This window comes from Vidua macroura, chromosome 20 (genome assembly GCF_024509145.1).
Source record: "Vidua macroura isolate BioBank_ID:100142 chromosome 20, ASM2450914v1, whole genome shotgun sequence".
NCBI classification, from domain to species: Eukaryota; Metazoa; Chordata; class Aves; order Passeriformes; family Viduidae; genus Vidua; species Vidua macroura.
The window spans coordinates 8,910,438-8,928,277 of record NC_071590.1 but is presented as its reverse complement, the minus strand read 5'-3'; the positions used below and the strand labels follow the sequence as shown (position 1 = coordinate 8,928,277).

At 45.5% G+C, this 17,840-nt stretch overlaps 2 protein-coding genes across 7 annotated transcripts in view; one reads left to right on the top strand and one right to left on the bottom strand.

Annotated features, from left to right (window-relative positions):
• Window positions 1–36: 36 nt before the first annotated feature.
• On the top strand, window positions 37–6,931 carry TUBD1 (tubulin delta 1). Of its 4 annotated transcripts, XR_008440186.1 has the most exons (11): window positions 37–122; window positions 952–1,146; window positions 1,442–1,589; window positions 1,776–1,992; window positions 2,520–2,751; window positions 3,421–3,585; window positions 4,234–4,362; window positions 4,853–5,036; window positions 5,147–5,329; window positions 6,158–6,250; window positions 6,326–6,931. XR_008440186.1 is itself a non-coding variant. In XM_053995884.1 (9 exons), the coding sequence occupies exons 2-9, from the start codon at window positions 975–977 to the stop codon at window positions 5,247–5,249; spliced, it is 1,350 nt and encodes a 449-aa protein (XP_053851859.1). In that variant the 5' UTR covers window positions 37–122; window positions 952–974; the 3' UTR covers window positions 5,250–5,675. The 4 variants fall into 4 exon arrangements, 3 of the variants coding, with proteins under 3 accessions (XP_053851859.1, XP_053851861.1, XP_053851860.1); XM_053995884.1 differs by lacking the exons at window positions 6,158–6,250; window positions 6,326–6,931 and having other exon boundaries at window positions 5,147–5,675; XM_053995885.1 differs by lacking the exons at window positions 37–122; window positions 6,158–6,250; window positions 6,326–6,931 and adding an exon at window positions 257–345 and having other exon boundaries at window positions 5,147–5,675.
• Window positions 6,932–14,718: 7,787 nt separating this feature from the next.
• The window catches only part of VMP1 (vacuole membrane protein 1), a 59,949-nt gene continuing 56,827 nt past the window's right edge, over window positions 14,719–17,840 (bottom strand). For all 3 annotated transcript variants that reach the window (XM_053995826.1, XM_053995827.1, XM_053995828.1), the window contains 2 exons: window positions 16,775–16,877; window positions 14,719–15,532 (listed from right to left, as the gene is read on the bottom strand). In XM_053995826.1, coding sequence (XP_053851801.1) covers window positions 15,389–15,532; window positions 16,775–16,877 — 247 coding nt within the window. In that variant the 3' untranslated portion in view covers window positions 14,719–15,388. The remainder of the gene's footprint in view (window positions 15,533–16,774; window positions 16,878–17,840) is intronic.

The window sequence follows — 17,840 nt, the reverse complement described above, 5'->3', positions numbered from 1 at the left end:
CCGCGCGGGCGGCGCGCGCGCAGAGGGAGCCGCGAAGCCGCCGCGGGCGGGAGCGCCCGGGCCGCCCGCCCGGAGCGCGCAGTGCGCAGGCGCCCGGCGGGCCGTTCGAAGGCGGGGACGAGGTGAGCGCTGAGGGAGGAACCGGGACCCGCGGCGACACCGGGACCCCGGGGCGGGCTGTTGAGCAGAGAGGCTCGGGGACGGGGCTCGGGACCGAGGGGCGTGAGGAGAGGCGGCGCCGGGAACATGGCGGTGTTCCGTGAGGGGGAGACCGGCCCTGAGGGGCGTTCTGTGGCCGCGGGGACCCGAGTGGGGCTGCCCGCCGAGGGAATCGGGCACGGGCGGGTCGGTGTCGTGCGCTTTGGAAATGAGCCTTTCCTGGCAATAATTCAGATATTTGTTAACTTTTTGCGTGAGGGGTGACTCGGTCTCCCAGTGACACCCGGCTTGGCCCGTGGCGGGCTGCGAATGGCAGTGAGCTCGTAGCTGCCTGCAGGACGCGTTGCAGGCACGGGCAGCGATCCAAGGAGTGCTGCTACAGGAGTGCTGAGGCACGGCTGGGATGGGAGTGAGGAACAGCAGCCCAGAACAACCCAGAGAGTTTAAAAAAAAAAAAAATGACCTTTTTTCTGTAAAGGGCTAGAAAAGTGAGAAAGCAGAGCTGCTGTCAAATGCTGGGTGGGGAAAAATGTCAAAACATACCAGGATGGAGTCAAACAGTTTGCTCTGTGTTGTGGAAACAAGGGGAATTCTCCAGGGAATCCTTTTGTCACCTCAGCAGGCTCTGGCATCAGGCCTGGTGCAGTTCTCAACTGGAAAATAGCTACATTTTTGACCTGGCTTAATTTTTCCAATTTTGCTTCCTAGTCCTGTAACTCTTCAGTTATAACTGCTTGTTCCCACCCTGCTTTACCAAGCAAAAGTGAGAAAACAAATTATTTTCTTTTTCAGGCTTAAATACCAAGTGAATAAGGATGTCAATTGTCACAGTGCAGCTTGGGCAGTGTGGGAACCAGATTGGGCAGGAGGTGTTCAGTGCTCTCTGCAGTGACATCCGTGGCACCCACGGGCTGTGTTCCAAGAAGGAGAATGAATCCTACCAAGATTCCTGCAAGGAACGTTTCTTCTGCGAGGAGGAGTCTGCAGGTACAGCTTTAAAGGGCTTTTTTCCCCTCTCAGGGTCTGATTTCAGCACACAGAAACATCAAGTGGTTTATTTCACGAGAGATCCGTGCTCTCTGGAGCTCAGATTTGGTTTTGGCACAATAAATGGTTCAGCAGCAATCAGGGCATGGCCAGATCCTTTCAGTACTGTCCCATGAAGAGTTTGGCTGAAGTGGGTGGTAGGAATAACCTTGGGGACATTCTACCCATCCAAGCCTATCCATCCCACCTAAATAATCAGCACTTTTTCCCTAATTTTCTTTTCCTTCCTGTGCAGTACCTGTTGCCCGGGCTGTGCTTGTTGACATGGAGCCCAAAGTGATCAGCCAGACCTTATCCATGGCTGCCAGGTCTGGCCACTGGAAGTACAGCAGCCACTCACACTTCTGCCAGAAGCAAGGATCTGGGAACAACTGGGCCAACGGGTAGGAACAGCTGCCTCAAGCTTCCCTGAGGGAGTTCTGGAGGCTGGTGAGCTGCTCAGACTCCCTAAGAGTGGTAATGCAGCAGCTGTGGCACCTAAAGTAAAATTTGCTTTGTGAATAACTTCACCTTTGTGCTTTTATTTTGATGCACCCTGCCCTGTCTTGCTGTTTTGTGTTACCCCACAGTTACTCTGTCCATGGGCCCAGACACAAAGAAGCAATCATGAACCTGGTGCAGAAAGAAGCAGAGAAATGTGATCGACTCGGGGGATTTTTCACAATCATGAGCATGGCTGGGGGCACAGGATCAGGCCTGGGAGCATTTGTGACCCAGTGTTTGAGAGATGCTTTTCCAACCTCCTTCATACTGAACCACGTGGTCTGGCCCTATGGCACTGGGGAGGTGAATGTCATGTTGCCTTTTAATACATAATAATAGTTTACATAGAATTTATGAGTTTATAATTACTGGTTTCTTTTAAACAAAATATCTACAACAGACATAAACTAGAAAATGGGTATGTTTTACACTGAAAAAGTTCAAGTGACTCAGTATCACAGCTAAAGAATTTTCACCAGAAAAACTCTTCTTGATAATTTAATGCTGAAGTGATGCAGATTAACAAGAAGCTCTGTTCTCTAACTAGAAATCTCCTGATATGCTCTTATCTCAGCATTGTAATCAGTTCCCAGGCAGATCTGGTTCCAGCATGTTTGTATGGAGAGAGATGGATAACCTGATTTTCACAGGTCTTGCCCTCTTTCCATGAAAAGGCTCTGAGCTGCTGACCTCATTCTGCACTCTGGCAAAGAAAATGAATCACTTCCTAAATCATAACTGAGGAAACAGCAGGAGCCAGAGGATTATAAACTAAAGGGAGATTAAATTGTTTGACTCTTCTTTGTGTGTGTTGTTTTGTTTGCTTCCAGGTCATTGTTCAAAACTACAACTCTGTTTTGACTCTGTCGCATCTGTACCACTCATCAGATGCCCTTCTTGTCCATGAAAATGATGTCATCCACAAGATCTGTGCCCAGCTGATGAATATCAAACAGATTTCCTTCAGGGATGTCAATCAAGTCATTGCTCACCAGCTGGGCAGCGTTTTCCAGCCCACTCACACAGCAGGAGGGGGCTCAGGCTACAGCAGAAACCCTTTAGGTACCACACCCAGCACCCACACACCTTTCTGGGGTCAGTTCAGCTGGGAACTGAAGTTCTTCAGTCTCCTTGCTCAAGTATTTGGATACATCCCAAGTTTTAAGAGAGGAAAAGACCAATTTAGAAGTTCAATCCCGATGTTATAGCAGAGTCAAAAATAGATTCCCCTGACTTCTGGTTTCATTCTTTACCAAAAGAACCCTGTTTCTCCTTTTTTAAGTGATCACAGACACCTTGTACCTGTTTACATTTCAGAGGAAATTGGTGCAGGGCAGTAATTTTGGACTGAGTTTCACATTTCACTTTGGGTTAGAAGTTTGTATCAGCTGAAACAAACTGAGAGTTTTGAGTTTTGCTCAGCAGAAGAGGTGAGCAGAGAACTGGGTAGAAACATGCAGCAGACTGACATTTGTACCTTGAAAGAATTAGAGAAAGTTGCCCATATTGCTTGTACAATTAAACTTCCACATCTATCAGTTCAGAGTCCTTGAGATTTTGACCTAAACTGTAAAATAAAAGCTAACAACACCCTGTATAGAACTCAGTAATTCACAGTTTGCAAGGCTTTGAAATTGCTACATCTCTGAACATTCCTCACTCTTCTCCCATTTTAGCTGCCCTGTGCAATGTCTTTGTCAAACATGAGCAGCTGTTGATTTCTCCTTGCAGGAGATTTAATGGAGACGTTGGTCCCACATCCCGAATTCAGGATGCTGGGCCTGAGGAACATCCCCCAGATGCCTGAGAGCTCCCTGCCCTACAGCACCTTCAGCTGGCCTGGCCTCATCAAACACCTCAGGCAGATGCTCATTGCTAATGCTCCAATGGAGGAAGGTAAATAAACACCAGTCTTTCACTCTCCATCCCTCTTTAAACATTCATTTGTGCAGATGCAATAAAGCTGGATGCTTTGTAGAGTTCAGAAAGAAGCTGTTGCCCTCAGCAGGAATTTGCCCCCACAAAACCAGCTGCTCCTTTCACCATTCCCTCAGCTGCCACAGCAGCTCCCAGATTGCTCCTGCTCTGCTTCCAGACATCTCAGTTAATTATAACTATTGCAAACACACAAACCAAACTGACAGTCTGCGGCTCTGCACTTAATTTACATAACTCATTTGGAACATTTCTTGGATGGTGAGCTCTGCTTTTTTCTTTTTACACCTTCTACGCATAAAAATCAGGCTCAGCTCTCCCATGTAATTTACATGGAGAATTCAGTTACAGCTCCAGTTATGCAAGGAATGGGCTGGAGGCTTGCTAAGTATAGAAACAGGTATCCATTTGCTCTGGCAGAGTGACTGCCAGGCAAATCCTGCTGGATTAGCAGTGGTTTTCTCTGGGAATTGTGTGATTGCTGCTTCATTCATGTGCAGCAGCCACAAACTCCAGTGTGGTCTCAGTTTGGGGCACAGTGATAGTTCCCATCTGCATCTTCACAAAACATTAACTTGCTTTTCCATCTCTTTTTCCCAAATCCCAAAGGTATTGATTGGCAAGTACGACCACCACACCCATCCTCCATCCCCTCCACAAACAAACCCCTGCACTTCAACACTTCCATTGCCAACCTGGTTATCCTGAGAGGAAAAGATGTGCACAGCGTGGACTTGGGTAAGAGGAGGAGCACAGCACCTCAGGGGGTCTGGTTTCACATCTCACTGCTGACTTTGCAACCAGATCTGATTCAAGTGGAAACATCCCAAGACCACACATTTGACTCCTAAGGCTGATATTCCCTCTAGGAACATTTTACTGTCCAAGGCCACATTGTCTAATTGCTTAGGGCTGTTTTTTACTTCTGAGTTTCCTGAAGCACTTTAGGGAAGGAGGAAGAGACTCAAGTCTATATCTGGAATTCTTGGCTATAATGTCTGAAAATACATCTAGCTGTCTCTGGAGTGATGAGCATTGCTGGCAGCTGAATTATCCACACCAGTGTGCTTCTAGATAATCTAAGGAGTCTGTTTAAAAGTTGTATTTTCAACAGGCTGCCCACTCTGCAGATATTTTCCCAGGCCTGAACTGATCTGACAGCACTGATTAGGCCATACAGGGATCAAGTGTGGGTTTTGTCCAGAGGGTTGTCCTGTTTCTGCTACAGGAAGTTTCCAAGATCCCTCGTTATACACATCATGGCTAAACCCTCAGGATGCTTTTAATGCATGGAAAACTCCCAGAGCATTTAACAAGTATGAAAAGTCTGCTGCTTTGGTCAGCAACAGCCAGTTCCTGCTGAAACCTCTTGACAGCATCGTAGGAAAAGCTTGGAATATGTTTGCTTCCAAGTAAGTGAAAATAATTATGCTGGTACTTCACTAATAATTGCCAATTTCTTCTTGATTTCTAATGAATTTCTTTCTGATTTCTAATGTCTGACCCATTCTTCAACACACAGAGCTTACCTTCACCAGTACACAAAGTTTGGAATCCAAGAGGAAGATTTCCTGGACTGCTTCACAACCCTGGAACAAGTTATCTCCAGTTACACCAATCTGTGATTGATTTCTTTGTTAAGATGGTCTGAAATAGAGATTTTCTGAAAGAACCAAGCTGGAAAACCTTCCATCAACTTCCTGAAGTATGTAAATTATTGACTGGAGTTATTTTTTAGTTTTAGGAGCAGAGTGTCTGTGTTTGTGTGTGTTTGAATAGCAAGAACCGAATCTGAATTGAATATATTAATATCATTCTTATTTAAAATATCTAATAAATACCTATTTTTCAATACATTTGCTATATACTGTAGCTGTATCCTTTTCTGACCGTTTCACTAAGCAAAACTACAACTCCTGTTTTCTCCAGGTTATAAGTTAATTAACTTGTTAATTATTTAAGCATATTTGTGATGAGGATGGCTGGTAGATTGCAGATGTAAGAACTTACAATTTGGTGTCATAAATACATTTTCTAATTTCCAAAGTCAATTTAAGGACTTGGCTCCTTTTTGCCTGAGTTTTACCACGACCACAAGGTGGTGCCCTGGGAAGCTGCAGCTCCCTCCTGGCAGGAGAAGGGATGGAATGACTTGAGAAGGCACCCACTGAATTAAAATGAATAAAAGAGTACAGTAGAATTAAAGATTACCTTGTAACACTGAGCTCTCTTCTGCCTCAGTCAGCTCTTCATTAATGGTAGGGAGAGCTTTGGGAATTCTTGCATTCCCCCCCCCCCCCCCAGTCACACTGTTCTCCCACAAAAATAATCCACAGGCCAAAAACGAAAAGAGTTAAATCAGTCTCAAGGACTTTTTCCTTGACAAATGGACAAATTTCACAGTGCACCTTCAGGTTTTAGTGCCATTTCATTCAAAAGATGGCAGCTCAGAGCTGGGGCTTGCTCTGGTCAGAAGGGATTTTCTGCTGTTTCTGCCACTTTCAACCATTGTCTAATTTGGGTATTTTCACAGAAGAAACTGCAGGAAAGATTGCACAAGAAGTTCAGACAAACAGCACAGGCAATTCGAGTTTGCAGGAACAAAGGGTCAGGAAAGGAGACCGTGGTGAGCTTCTCCCTCCTCCAAAAGGCACAGGATGTTCAGCAACACTTAAATAAATTCCCCTGGTGTTTTCAACAGATCCTAAACAGAATTTCCAGTATCAGAAATGAGAATAGGTAACTCCATGAAAAAATGGCCAAGTCCCAGGAATCCTTTTCCTTCTCACTTCAGGACAGGTAAAAGAGTTTTTCAGAAGGCTAAGGACAGGTAAGTTCCCTGAGAAACAAGGAAGAGAGCAATGGGTCATTGTAGTGCTGTAGCAATAAATAGCTTTATTGCAGAAATAACCTCATGTTATCTCTCTGTATTCACAATTCTGAGCATGAAGCAAACACAGCAGGTGCTCAGTGAACCTATGAATGATATAGAACCATATTTGTTATTTCTTTATGGCACTTCAGGCTTATGGAGCAGGATATTTGGTCTTTTTTGTTTGTTTGATGGCAGAATTTGTGCCACGTCAGGAAACACAGCACACAGGTAAGATGTCTAACCCCAAAGCAAAAATTCAAATTTTAGCTGCTATAATCCCTTACTGCCCTGGAGCAGAGGCTGACAGGAATTGTTTTAGGCATCTCTTAGCTTCTTCCTGTGAATGTTTTTCAGTCCTGAAATTCTCACACCCTTTCCCAAACTCAGCCTTCATTTTTTTTTGATCTATGATGGGATTCCTTTATTTTTTCCCCAGGATGTGGAGAGGGTCAAAGTGACAGGAAGTGAACAGCCACTATCAAATAGTCATCACCTGCAATTACATTAAAAGGTGGAGGAGTAATTCTCTATGTAATTGATAAAATTAATTATGTAAATAGAGCCTGGAAGAAGGCCTTTATTTCATTAACTATTACAATTAAAGAGGTAGATCAAAGGTCAGCACAAGCCAATGGCTCAGAGACAGGAACAGCAGAATCAGTGGCCTTGACCTTGCTTGTTGTAGGCAAAGTCCCCACAGGATGTTCATAAACCCAGGAACAATGCTCCAAATCTCACTATTGTTTGTTGGAAAGGACAGGTGCAGCTCACTTGGAAGTTGATTCAAGAACTCCAACTATAGCAGACATTTCATGAATAGCAGAACATTTATTTGACCACAAAAAAAAAAACCCAAAACAAACCCTACACCCCAAAAAACAACCCACAAACAAAATAAAACAAACACACCAAAATAAAAAATAACCTTTAATAACCGAAAATGTTTTAAACACAGTAAGTGTTTGGCAATTTAGTTACAATTTATTTACTTGGGCATAAATAGATATTAGTGTTTTTAAGGTTAGACTCAGTACCAGCACAAGGAAGATGGAAATATGTAAGAGAAAAAAATCTGTTGTGGTTCCCACAACAACCAGGGTTTAATACATGAAAAAAGGAAATTATATTCAAAGTACTGAGAAACACTAAGGTACAAAAAGGCCTTGAATGAATAATTCACTTCTTTCTGCATTTGCTAATAAATTTAGTACGGATAAATATTATTAAATGAGAGCCCAAACATCCAAAAGGAAATAGGACTGAGTGTACTTTAAAGAAATCTGCTTTTTGCTGGACTCCACTTTAAAAACTGCACAAGAGGAATCAGGAAAGTGATTCATGGATCTGATATAGCACAAAAAACTTGCAGAAGGAACTGAGCTGCTGCCTTTCCTCAAGGGCAGCCCAGAGCTTTTCCAAAGCAGCAAATTCCCCCGGAGCTTCCTGCTCCAGCCTCTGCCCACGCTCCAGAGGCACAGCCCGGACACTCCGGCAGCTTTAACGGCCTGGAAGTGGAGCTGATAATCCTGAATTTGAACCATGGAGCCCTTCCGGCTCTTTCAGCCCAACTGGGGCTCACAATGGTCCCTTCTGAGCCCGCATTGTGGGAATCCTGTCCCTGCAGCCCGCGCCACTTCCCCTGCCCGGGTGGGGCAGGGCTCAGCCCCCGCCCTGGAGCGCCACAACCCCGCTTAACCCTTTCCAGGAGCTGCAAGAAGTAAACATTCCTGCCAGCCACAGGGAAAAGGTGGAAACGACCCCAGAGAAGAGCCTGGAGAAGCTGCTCGTTAGGAAATCAAGGCAATTTTTAGAGTAAAGGTGCTCCATGATAAAGATCGTGGAAGAAATGTAAATTTTAACCCCATGTTCAAACAAGCCTGAGAGATACTGAACAGTGGCTCCTAAGAGAGTCACACTTATCTGTGTGAATAAGGTGCTAGAAACCGTCTTAAAACCAAACTTTAAAATCCCAAATGTTACACTGTAAGAGAGAAAAATTAGTAAACTGACGGTGTTCTCTAGGCCAAAATTCCCATTTTAAAAGTAAAAGCACTAAGTGGAGAAACTAAAATAAGCCACTGGTTAAACAAAAAAAAAAAAAAAAAAAAAAAAAAAAAAAAAAAAAGCCAAAACATTGCTTGAGCTTTTGTTTCACTGGCTGTGTGAGGAGAAACGAGTCCTGTGCTGGATTTGCACTGAAATGGGTGCATTCTGCAAAAATGATTATTCTACATATTTGGTTACATGGACAATGTCATGTTTATTTAAGGCTCACAAAAATACACTTCAGTTGCCTGAAAGTGGTGTAATTGTGGGCAGATGGCAGGACTGGATTTGAACTTCTGCCCAGCAGCCTCCAAGATGTGATGGATCATTCACAGGAGAGCAGAGCCCTCGGAGCGGATGGGAAGTGGCCCCATCCCACAGGCTGAAGGTGGAATCAAATCCTGCCTGGACTGGGCTGGCAGGGGCTGCTCTGGCTGCTCCCTGCAGTGAAGATGCTGAGAGCTGGGCACTAATTCACATGGCCTGGAACAATCCTGACTTCAAGGATCCATCTTTCCATGGAGGTGCTTGCTGCTGGCTGGCCTGGCCTGTCCTTCTGCCACTTGCATAGAAAATTCTGGCAAGTTTCCTCCCCACCCCACTTTGGGCAATTCCAGCCTGTGTTAGCTGACTGGGAGGCATTAAAGTCAGCAGCTGTGTTTATGGAGTGATTTGAGTTGTGAGTCTTTCCTTTAGAGGCTGAATTTTGGTGAAGAAACCAAATGCAACTGATAAAAGCCAAAACCATAAATTTGGCAATGAAAGACCAAAAATCCAATTAAATACTCTGCTCCCAAGAAGAAAGCTTCCATTCCCCCCACCAGCCACTAGCTCAGAGTTTCACTTTGTTTTCCTCTATAAAGATTTAGTCAGGCTTCCCCTCAAACCCAGTACTTTCACACAAAAAGCAGACACACAGTTGATGAGTGCTGTGAAAGGAAAGCTCACAGTGACATCAGGAAGGAAACCTCAGCACGTGGGGAGTCCTGTTCCAGCTGAGCAAACCTGCAGGGAACAGGCTTGAACTTGGCCAAAAATGGCTCCACACGAGGGCAAAGAGCTCCAAGGCCCGAGGGAGGGGACAGCAGTGACAGTTTCAAGCAAGGGCTCTCAGGCTCTGCCAAACAACACTTCAAGCCTTTCCTTTTCCACTGAATTGGAAGGATCTCCCAGTCACAGCTGGAATCTCTTGCCAGAGATTGCCTCACTTCCCCCACAAACACCTGGCTGCTCCTGGGCAGCCACGAGGCTCTCGGGTGCTCCAGGGCTGCCCTGGGCTCTGCCCCACGCAGAAGTGGGAGAGACACTTTGTACAGGAGTTAAAGGAGGCAACAGAATTAAAATCACCACTTGCAGTAGCGAAATACTGCTTTGAAAATGGTTTTGGCATTCATTAGTTGGAAGTCAAGTAAATACCGGCTTCAGGCATCTTAAAAGTTTCTTCCTTGCTGCTCCCCACCTCGAGCCTTACACAACACCCAGGAATGCACTGCCTGTGTCACAGGAGGTCAGCTGGGCTGAGGAGAGACCTACAAAGCCAGGAATCCGAGAAATGAAGCGTTATGAAAATATCCTAAATATTGAGAGCTCTCCAGAAAGCAGCTGCAGCAAACCAGGCACCGGGAGCAATGAGGTTTCCAACCAGCCCAGAGAGGTTTTGTGACCATGGTGAGATTTGCACGATGTTGTAAATCTGAATGTGTGTTTTCTCTCTGAGACCGAGAAATGCTGAGCACAGAAACTTGTGTTTTCCCATCAAAGGATGGAAAAATCCTAATAACCTTTCTGAGGAAAGCCACAGTCTCTCAAAGTGTGAGCCTTGAACAGGGTATTGATGTTTTATTCAGCAGCAGCTCCTGCAAGAGAACTGCCAGGTTCTTTCCTGACAGCACTAAGAGGCACCACAAGGTCGTTTCTTGTGGATGAAACAAGCTTTGGGAAATGCATTGGCGCTGGTAAGAATTTCTTACAGGTGATACCAGAGCCACCAACCCATTCTGGAGGCCCGGAAGAGCCGTTTCCAGGAGCCGGGCGTGGCTGTGGCCAGAGCAGGAACAATACCCGAGCTGACACTGCTCTCTCTCGCCTTTCAGCAGGAAGGAGCCGCCGGTTTCCTCATTGCCACTGCCCGGGCAGCCCCGGGCAGCCCCTGGGAACGCCCGAACAATGAGCTGGGAGCGACTGCCCTGAACACGGAAGATTCCACGGGAGCTGAGCAGCTCCTCCAACGAGCTCTGCTGAAAGGTGACCTTTGGTTTAATGCTAATGGAGTCACTGCACTTTGACTCAATTCAGGGATAATAACAATAATAAATTAATAAAACCTCCTCAGCACAACAAAGGGCAGTGCTAAAGCAAACTAGCCCCAAGCTGGGCTCATTCCACAGGCTCACATTTGCACCTTTGCTCCACCACCACCAGTGAAGGGCTGAGTGGCCTCAACAGCCTCTTCACTGGTAATTCAAACACGGTAATAATCACCTTTTTTTGACCAAAATACCAGTTTTTTTCCCTGAATTTTTAACACATTCCAAGCAGTCACAGATTGCAGGGCTCTCCCCGTTTGCTGGGAGGTGACAGAACAGCGGTGAGTTTCTGTTTGAGCTCCTTCCCCTCTTGTGACAGCTGACCCAGGTTGTTCCAGCCTCTCCCTCTGCCAGAACAATGTTCTGCTGCCTTTCATGAAGGCCGAGTGGATGCATCAACAAACAAGTGAAATGTATGAAGAAATTCAGGCCAGCATTCCATGCCCTCCATTAGGCGCCTGAATCAGCAAAGCCACAGTGGGCTCAGAGTTTTCCACCATAATCCTTCTAAAAATGACTTTGCAAGAGCATATGCAGATATGCACCTCCTGTCTGAGGTGTTTCACAGGGGAGGGACTGCTCCACTCCCCTCACCCGGGGTCACAGAGATCCAGCACTGATCCCTCACCTGCCCAGCAGGATCCCCTGCCACTCCCACACTCCACCAGCTGCTGCAGTCTGGAGGGAGCTGGGTGAAGTACTCACAGTTTTCCAAGTGCTTTTCCTTCTTCTCCAAAAAAACAACCAAATTTACAGCAAAAAAACAGAATTTTAAATCTCAGGAGAGTCATTCCAATCACCTTATCTATAATGACATTCAGCCTTTTAACTGCTGATTACAAAGTATTTTTAACCATGTGCTTCAAAGAAAACCTTACATTTATTTTTTACCTCCAAAGAACACACCCAAGTCCTACTTTTCTTTACACTTGCCATCCATTTTTTTCACTGATATTTATATTTCTGCTTGATAATCAGGGAAACATCCAGAGTGTTTTGGTTGCACTTAGCAGGGCCTGCAGCGAGAGGGAGGCTGATTCTGACAAATTAAATGCTGAAGCCCAAAAGCACAGCAGGAAAGGACTTTCTGGAACAGCATCAAGCCACTGTCAAGTGTTAGTGACGAGGATCTTTTAGCAGGAACAGGCAGCTGGGGGAGCTGTGAGGGAGCTGCTTGAACAGAACCAGCGTGACACTGGCACGGAGGGCAGAGCTCCAGGTCAGGGAGCAGCAGATTTCTGACTCTTCTGATGGACGTGAGGCTGCAACTGCACGGATTGACCTGACCTGGCTCGCTGTGACCTGAACTCTGCTTGCACCAACAATTCCTGCCTGCTGGGGCACGGGGTGGCTGCCAGCAGAGGGGCACTGCCCCTCTCAGAGGTGTGGGGAGGCACAATCCTCAGGGCAGGCAGGAAAACAGAGAGAGAACCCAGAGGAGGAGGAGCTGCAGCCCTACCTGACCTCGTTTCACAGATAATGAGACCAAAAAAAAAAAAAAAAAATCTGTCACATTAAAGTCATTAGTTGTTCTTACAGGGCTGTTACTTCCGTGTGATTTTCATTCCCAGAAAAAAAAAAAAAAGCAAGATACTTTATTTAGTGTCTAACTGCAAGAAACAGCAGCTAAAAATAGGGATTTGTGCCAAGATTGTTCCTCTTGCAAGAGCTCCCGTTGGATTTGTCCCCAACACACAGAACTGACTGCTTCATGTGTAATGAGGATATGTACAACAAAAGGAAACTTTGGGTTAAGGGAGCAAAATCCATGTTTTCAGGTCAAATGCTAAAGGCTGACTCTTTCTCTGAAGGCACAAAATGCAACTGCTGAATTATCTTCTGTGTTCACACTGGAGAATGTTTGGGACAGCAAATGTCAGTTACCAAGAGAGTTCAATACAGAGAATGGAAACAATCCAGCTGAAATAAACACTGGGAAATGTTATTTCTTTGTTTATTTAAGCAATCATAAAACTATCCATTGCAAATCTCATCAGGTTTGTGTCACTTTTTTTTCTATTATTATGGGTCTTTTTACCTTTTACCAAGTCAGACAGAAGCAGGTAGAATGATCACTTCCTTCTTTAAATAGTGTTAGAAAGCTTCAAAATAACAGCAGAGCTTAGTGGAATGGACACATGGAAACACAAGCTGAAGAACAATATATATATATATATATATATATATATATATATATATATATATATATTTCACACTATAAATATATAAACATATTGAACCAAAAGTGGGGAAAAGCTTTCAGTTTTCTTAGTGGTTTTCCAGCAGGCAAGAGACAGAATTTCAAGGAGACCACTAAAGCATTTAGAAATGTGCAGTTTATTGGCTCAGGCTCTAGGGAAAAGGGTTTTTTTTCTTTTTTAGTTATTGTTGCAGTGTCCTGATTCCAACCTGAGAACACAAGGGACCCCAGCATGGCATCAGTGCCATCCCCTCCCAGAAGTGTGAGAGGTTAATAAATACCTGGGTCCCTCAGGTGACAGATCTGGGGACCAAAAAGCTGCCACCAGATCCAGCTCCACTGATCCAGCGTCCTGAGGGGAAATGGAACTCTGAGGTGATCCCTTACAAAGTGCAAGGCTGAGGCTTTGTAGGCTGAAAAGGTGAAGTTCCAAACACACCTGTGGGGTTTGGAATTGTACCAGAGCAAGTTCTTTGTGACATTATTGTCAAAGGCCATATTCAGGTTAAAAAATGGTAAATTTATTAAATACTGTTCACCTTTTAAAAACCACCAGGAACAGCTGAAGAGCCTTTGTGCTTTAAACTCCCTCGCACCAACTCCTGTGCTGGGACTTGCAGATACTGGAATTTGTTGGAGCAGCCCATGCAAACCCTCCCCAAACTGCCTGAAGCTCCCAGTGAAGCCAAGAGAATGGTACAAACCTCAGCCCCGCCCAGGGGAGCTTCACCTTCACCAGGCTTTGTTCTGCAGGACTGGAGCTCGATCCCAGCCCAAGCACAGACAGGATGTGCTGCTGATGCTCAATGGAAACAGCTGGGGATGGATGAGGAAGGGTCAGATGAGAGATACCAAAATGTCAGACAGCCTACCGACTGTTGTTGCCATGAGATCCAACAGTCAACATCAGTCTGATAAGCTATCCGACAGGATGGTACAGCCATGGCATGGCACGACGCTGGCACACCACGGGCTCCACACAACACACCCGCCTGCAGCCCTGCCTAACCCGGGCGAGGAGCGGCCTGAGCTAAGCTGGGCTCTGGGCCACCTCCCGAGAACGCTCATTGGAAAGGTAAATTAATTCTTGGTGCTTACCCCCCTAGGATAAAAACGAGAAACAACTGTTCACAAGTGATGAGAGCAATGCAGGTACAGCAGCAGTGGGGACTGAGGCACTAAAGAGGGAAAAGAGCCATTTTAGTATAAATTCTGTTCCTGGACATCTGAACTGGCACACGCTGATCGTAACAAATCTGACTTGAAAAGCATGAGGGTAAAGGTTTCTAAAGTTATCTGCACCATTACTGGGTAGACACAAAATCTGCTTTCAGCTGGAATCTCAACTCTTCCCCTTCTCTTCTCCTCCACTGCCCACAGTTCTGGGCTCAGGGGCAAACACCTGAGCAGAATTCAGGATAACAAATCTTGTTCTCTATTTCACCTACTTAAGCACAGAGTGTGCTTCAAGCAAGGCACAGCCTTCCCTCCTCCCTTTGCTAAGCAAAAAGTTCTGAAGAAAAAAGAACAAAAAATGAACAAAACAAAAAAGAACAAAGGGTTTGAGCACCATTAGTGCAGGAAGGATGAGCAAACATGCACAGAGCATCCAAAATTGAGAGAGGAAAAGAAACAGCTTAAAAAGACTGACACAAGAAATTCTGGAATGATCATAAGATGACTTTATAAAGTTTTTATCTTAACTTCATTCTAAATATACAGAATAAAAAATGTTGGCTTCAGCATTTTGACATCAACCATCTCTGCTAACATCATGAAGTTGGACAGGGTGGCTTTTCCAGCGTGCAATGCAATGGGACACTGGGAATTCAGACAGAACAGCCTTACCATGAGGGACATGCAACAGTTTGTACCCGACCTGTACTCAGTTATTTACATTGTCATGGTCTTGAAACTTATGGAAAAAGCAAACCAGCCACCCTTCAAAAGCAAATGTTACCCTCAGGTGATTCTGAAGTTAAATCAGGAGATGGGGAGTATTAAATAATCGGTTTTGGAAGTAATTTGGATGGACAAAATTTGTGTTAAACCCCATTTAACATCCCACCGCCCATCCTGTAAAACACAACCCAGAGTTGTGAAGCATTCACACCTTACCGTAACGTTTATAAGTTTGTCAGTGAAACAGTTGCTGTAATATCCAAATTACTTTCAAAATCAAACAAAACAAAAAAAAAACTTGTTAAGAGTTGAAAATTGATGTTAAAAATTTTTCCCACTTTTGAATAATGCTGTTTTTTAAACATATGAAAAGATGTGTCATTTCTCGTGTCTGCCAAAACCCATCGTGAGGGGTTTTTCCCATTTTTTCCAAGCTCATTTGGTTTTTTCTTCTGAGTACATCTTCTGTTGCAGCCGCTTGGCATAGCTCTGGGCCATGGAGTTGATTATAGATAAGATAAAATAACAAACCATGACAATCACCAATTTTTCAAATATCCAGGATAGCCAGTTTTCCCCCTGAAGAGACAAAACAGAAGGAGGAGAGTGAAGATTAGTGGACAGGAACACGGAGAGTTCTGGGTGAAAGGGGAAAGCCTGACCGTGTCTTTATTCTGCAATTAATCAAATTAAAACCAGGAACCAAGTGCGAGCTGACAGGATTCCTGCAGGTCCCTCTGCAAAGCCGACTTTAGTCCCTTGAAAGACAATGCAGGAGGGGCTGCCAAATCTACCGGCGGGCAGATGACGAATCCCTGACCATTCCCAGTGTGCTCCCAAAGTGATTTATTATTCCCAGGATTGTCTGGGCTTCCTTAACAATTCGTGGAGTTCAGAATTAGCAGCCCCTGCCTGTCATTCCCTGTCGCGTTCCTCGCACAGAAAACGATCAGGTCGTTGGTTAACAATGGTTTTTTTTTTTCCCTAAATTGCCTTTTCTGGGTTGTCTCCCCGTTAGGATCCCACTCTTCGGTGTCCCTGAAGCTCCGGCGCCGGGGCCACTTGCAGCGTTTTTCACGGGAATTTTAAGCTGTGCTTTTTGTCAAAGGAGGGCAGCAAAGCTCAGCTCAGCAATCACCGCACATTTCCTGGCTCCAGGCAGAGCCTCCCCAGCTCCGGCTCTTTTGTGGGAACAAACGGGCCAAGGGACATTTCCAACAGCTCCAACTACTGCACGTGAAATGTGAGTTGGATCCATGGATTTGATCTCAAAATGCCTCAGCAGCCTAAAGAATTTCATGTCAAAGCTGCTCTGTCCCACTCAAAATTCAGGGTAAGTTTTTAAAAATACTTTAAAATACTTTTTCTGTATCAAAGGACACTTCTGCCCCTTGTACCTGCCCCAAACAGTGTAATTTCTTTTCCTTTCAAAGACTAAAGGCTTGGGGATTTTATTTCTCTTACTGCCCACTGAGCCACAGATCCCACTGGCTTCTGAAGCATCGGTGCTGCCCCGTTTGTTACCATTTCACGTGGAAATGCAACTTTTTTCTCCTTAAATTAAACTGTCCGAAGAGGCAGCTAATGCAGAGGCAAGCCACTGGTTTTGATTTTTTCTGTAAAGAATTTAAATCCAGTAGCACACAATTAACATTTTTAATTCCCAGGTTGCTTTTAAAATGAGATTTTTATCTATTCCCTGGGTCAGTGCAGATCTTTCAAAAATAGAATGGGGAGTTATGTTTGTAAAAACTCCAGGTCTAAGGCAGGCGGGGAAGGGAAAAGCGAGCCGGGGAGGGAGGGAGGCAGAGAGGATCTTACCTGTGGCACAGCACTGTCAGATTTGTGGTGAAGTTTTATCCTCTGAGCTTCCAAATATTCTTGAAATGGCTTCTGAAGAGAAGGACCTATACTCGGAATAGCACTGATGGAAAGTTCATCCCAGAGAACAAGACAAAATAGAGGAGAGAAAAAAAAAAAAGAAAAAACTTTTTTTTTGTTTTTAAACTTACCACTTTACCTAATCAGAACAAAGTTCAGGCTGAGCCACAGCTCAGCAGAGAACTCGAAGCTACTCGAGAAAACAGAAACCCAATAAATCGCATTTCATCTTTTGATCTGATACTTCGGGAGGGATGCATTTCCCCAGATCCTCAAAAAGTGCTTAAAAAGAAGAATATTTCTGAGCGCGGCAGCGCTGGGAAGAGCGGAGGAAGCCGAGAGCCGGAGCATTTCCTGGGAGGCAGCAGCGCCGAGAACCCAATGAATGACTTCGGAGAAGTCCCACATTTATCAGCGGCAGTTCCTGTAAGAACTGGTTTGAACCGATTAATGAGGAAATGACTGGGGCTCGCTTGTGTCATCCCTCGGTTAAAAAAGAAACTGCTCGCCCAAGCCTCGCCCCTCTCCCGCACGGAGCCGGCCCCTCTGCCCGGCCAAGTCCTTTTTAGGACAAGCCGTGCGTCATCCCGGCCCCAAAAGAATGCGGGAGCGATCCTGGAGCGCCTCCCCCGAGCCGGGATTAACAAAGGAACAAAGGAGCGGCCCCGAGGCCGGAGCCCGGAGCGCTGCCCCGGCCCGGGCCCGGCTCCCGGGCCGCACAAAGCCGCGCTCCCAAAGCCGGGACCGGCATCGCCAGCGCTCGGCTCTCGGCAGCCTCCAGCCTTCCCGGCAGCTTTTCCTTAAATCCGGCTTAGCAGGAGACCCAGACCCCTGTAAGGGTGGTCACAACCCTTCAAAATCTCCCCAAGTTCAAATATAAATTCGAAATGATCAGCAGGAACCGCACGGCCTGGGCTGTGTGGGGAGAACATTCCCGAAGTTGGATCCACCCCATCCTCACCCCAGCACGGGGCAGTTCTCATTACTGATCACCTCAAGTGCAAAG

Excerpts from the sequence above, each read along its gene's own strand:
- TUBD1 (XM_053995884.1), top strand. The coding sequence starts at position 975 with ATGTCAATTGTCACAGTGCAGCTTGGGCAGTGTGGGAACCAGATTGGG. Across the intron at positions 1,993-2,519 it reads GGCCCTATGGCACTGGGGAG|GTCATTGTTCAAAACTACAA; the intron begins GTGAATGTCATG and ends GTTTGCTTCCAG. Across the intron at positions 5,037-5,146 it reads TGGAATATGTTTGCTTCCAA|AGCTTACCTTCACCAGTACA; the intron begins GTAAGTGAAAAT and ends TTCAACACACAG.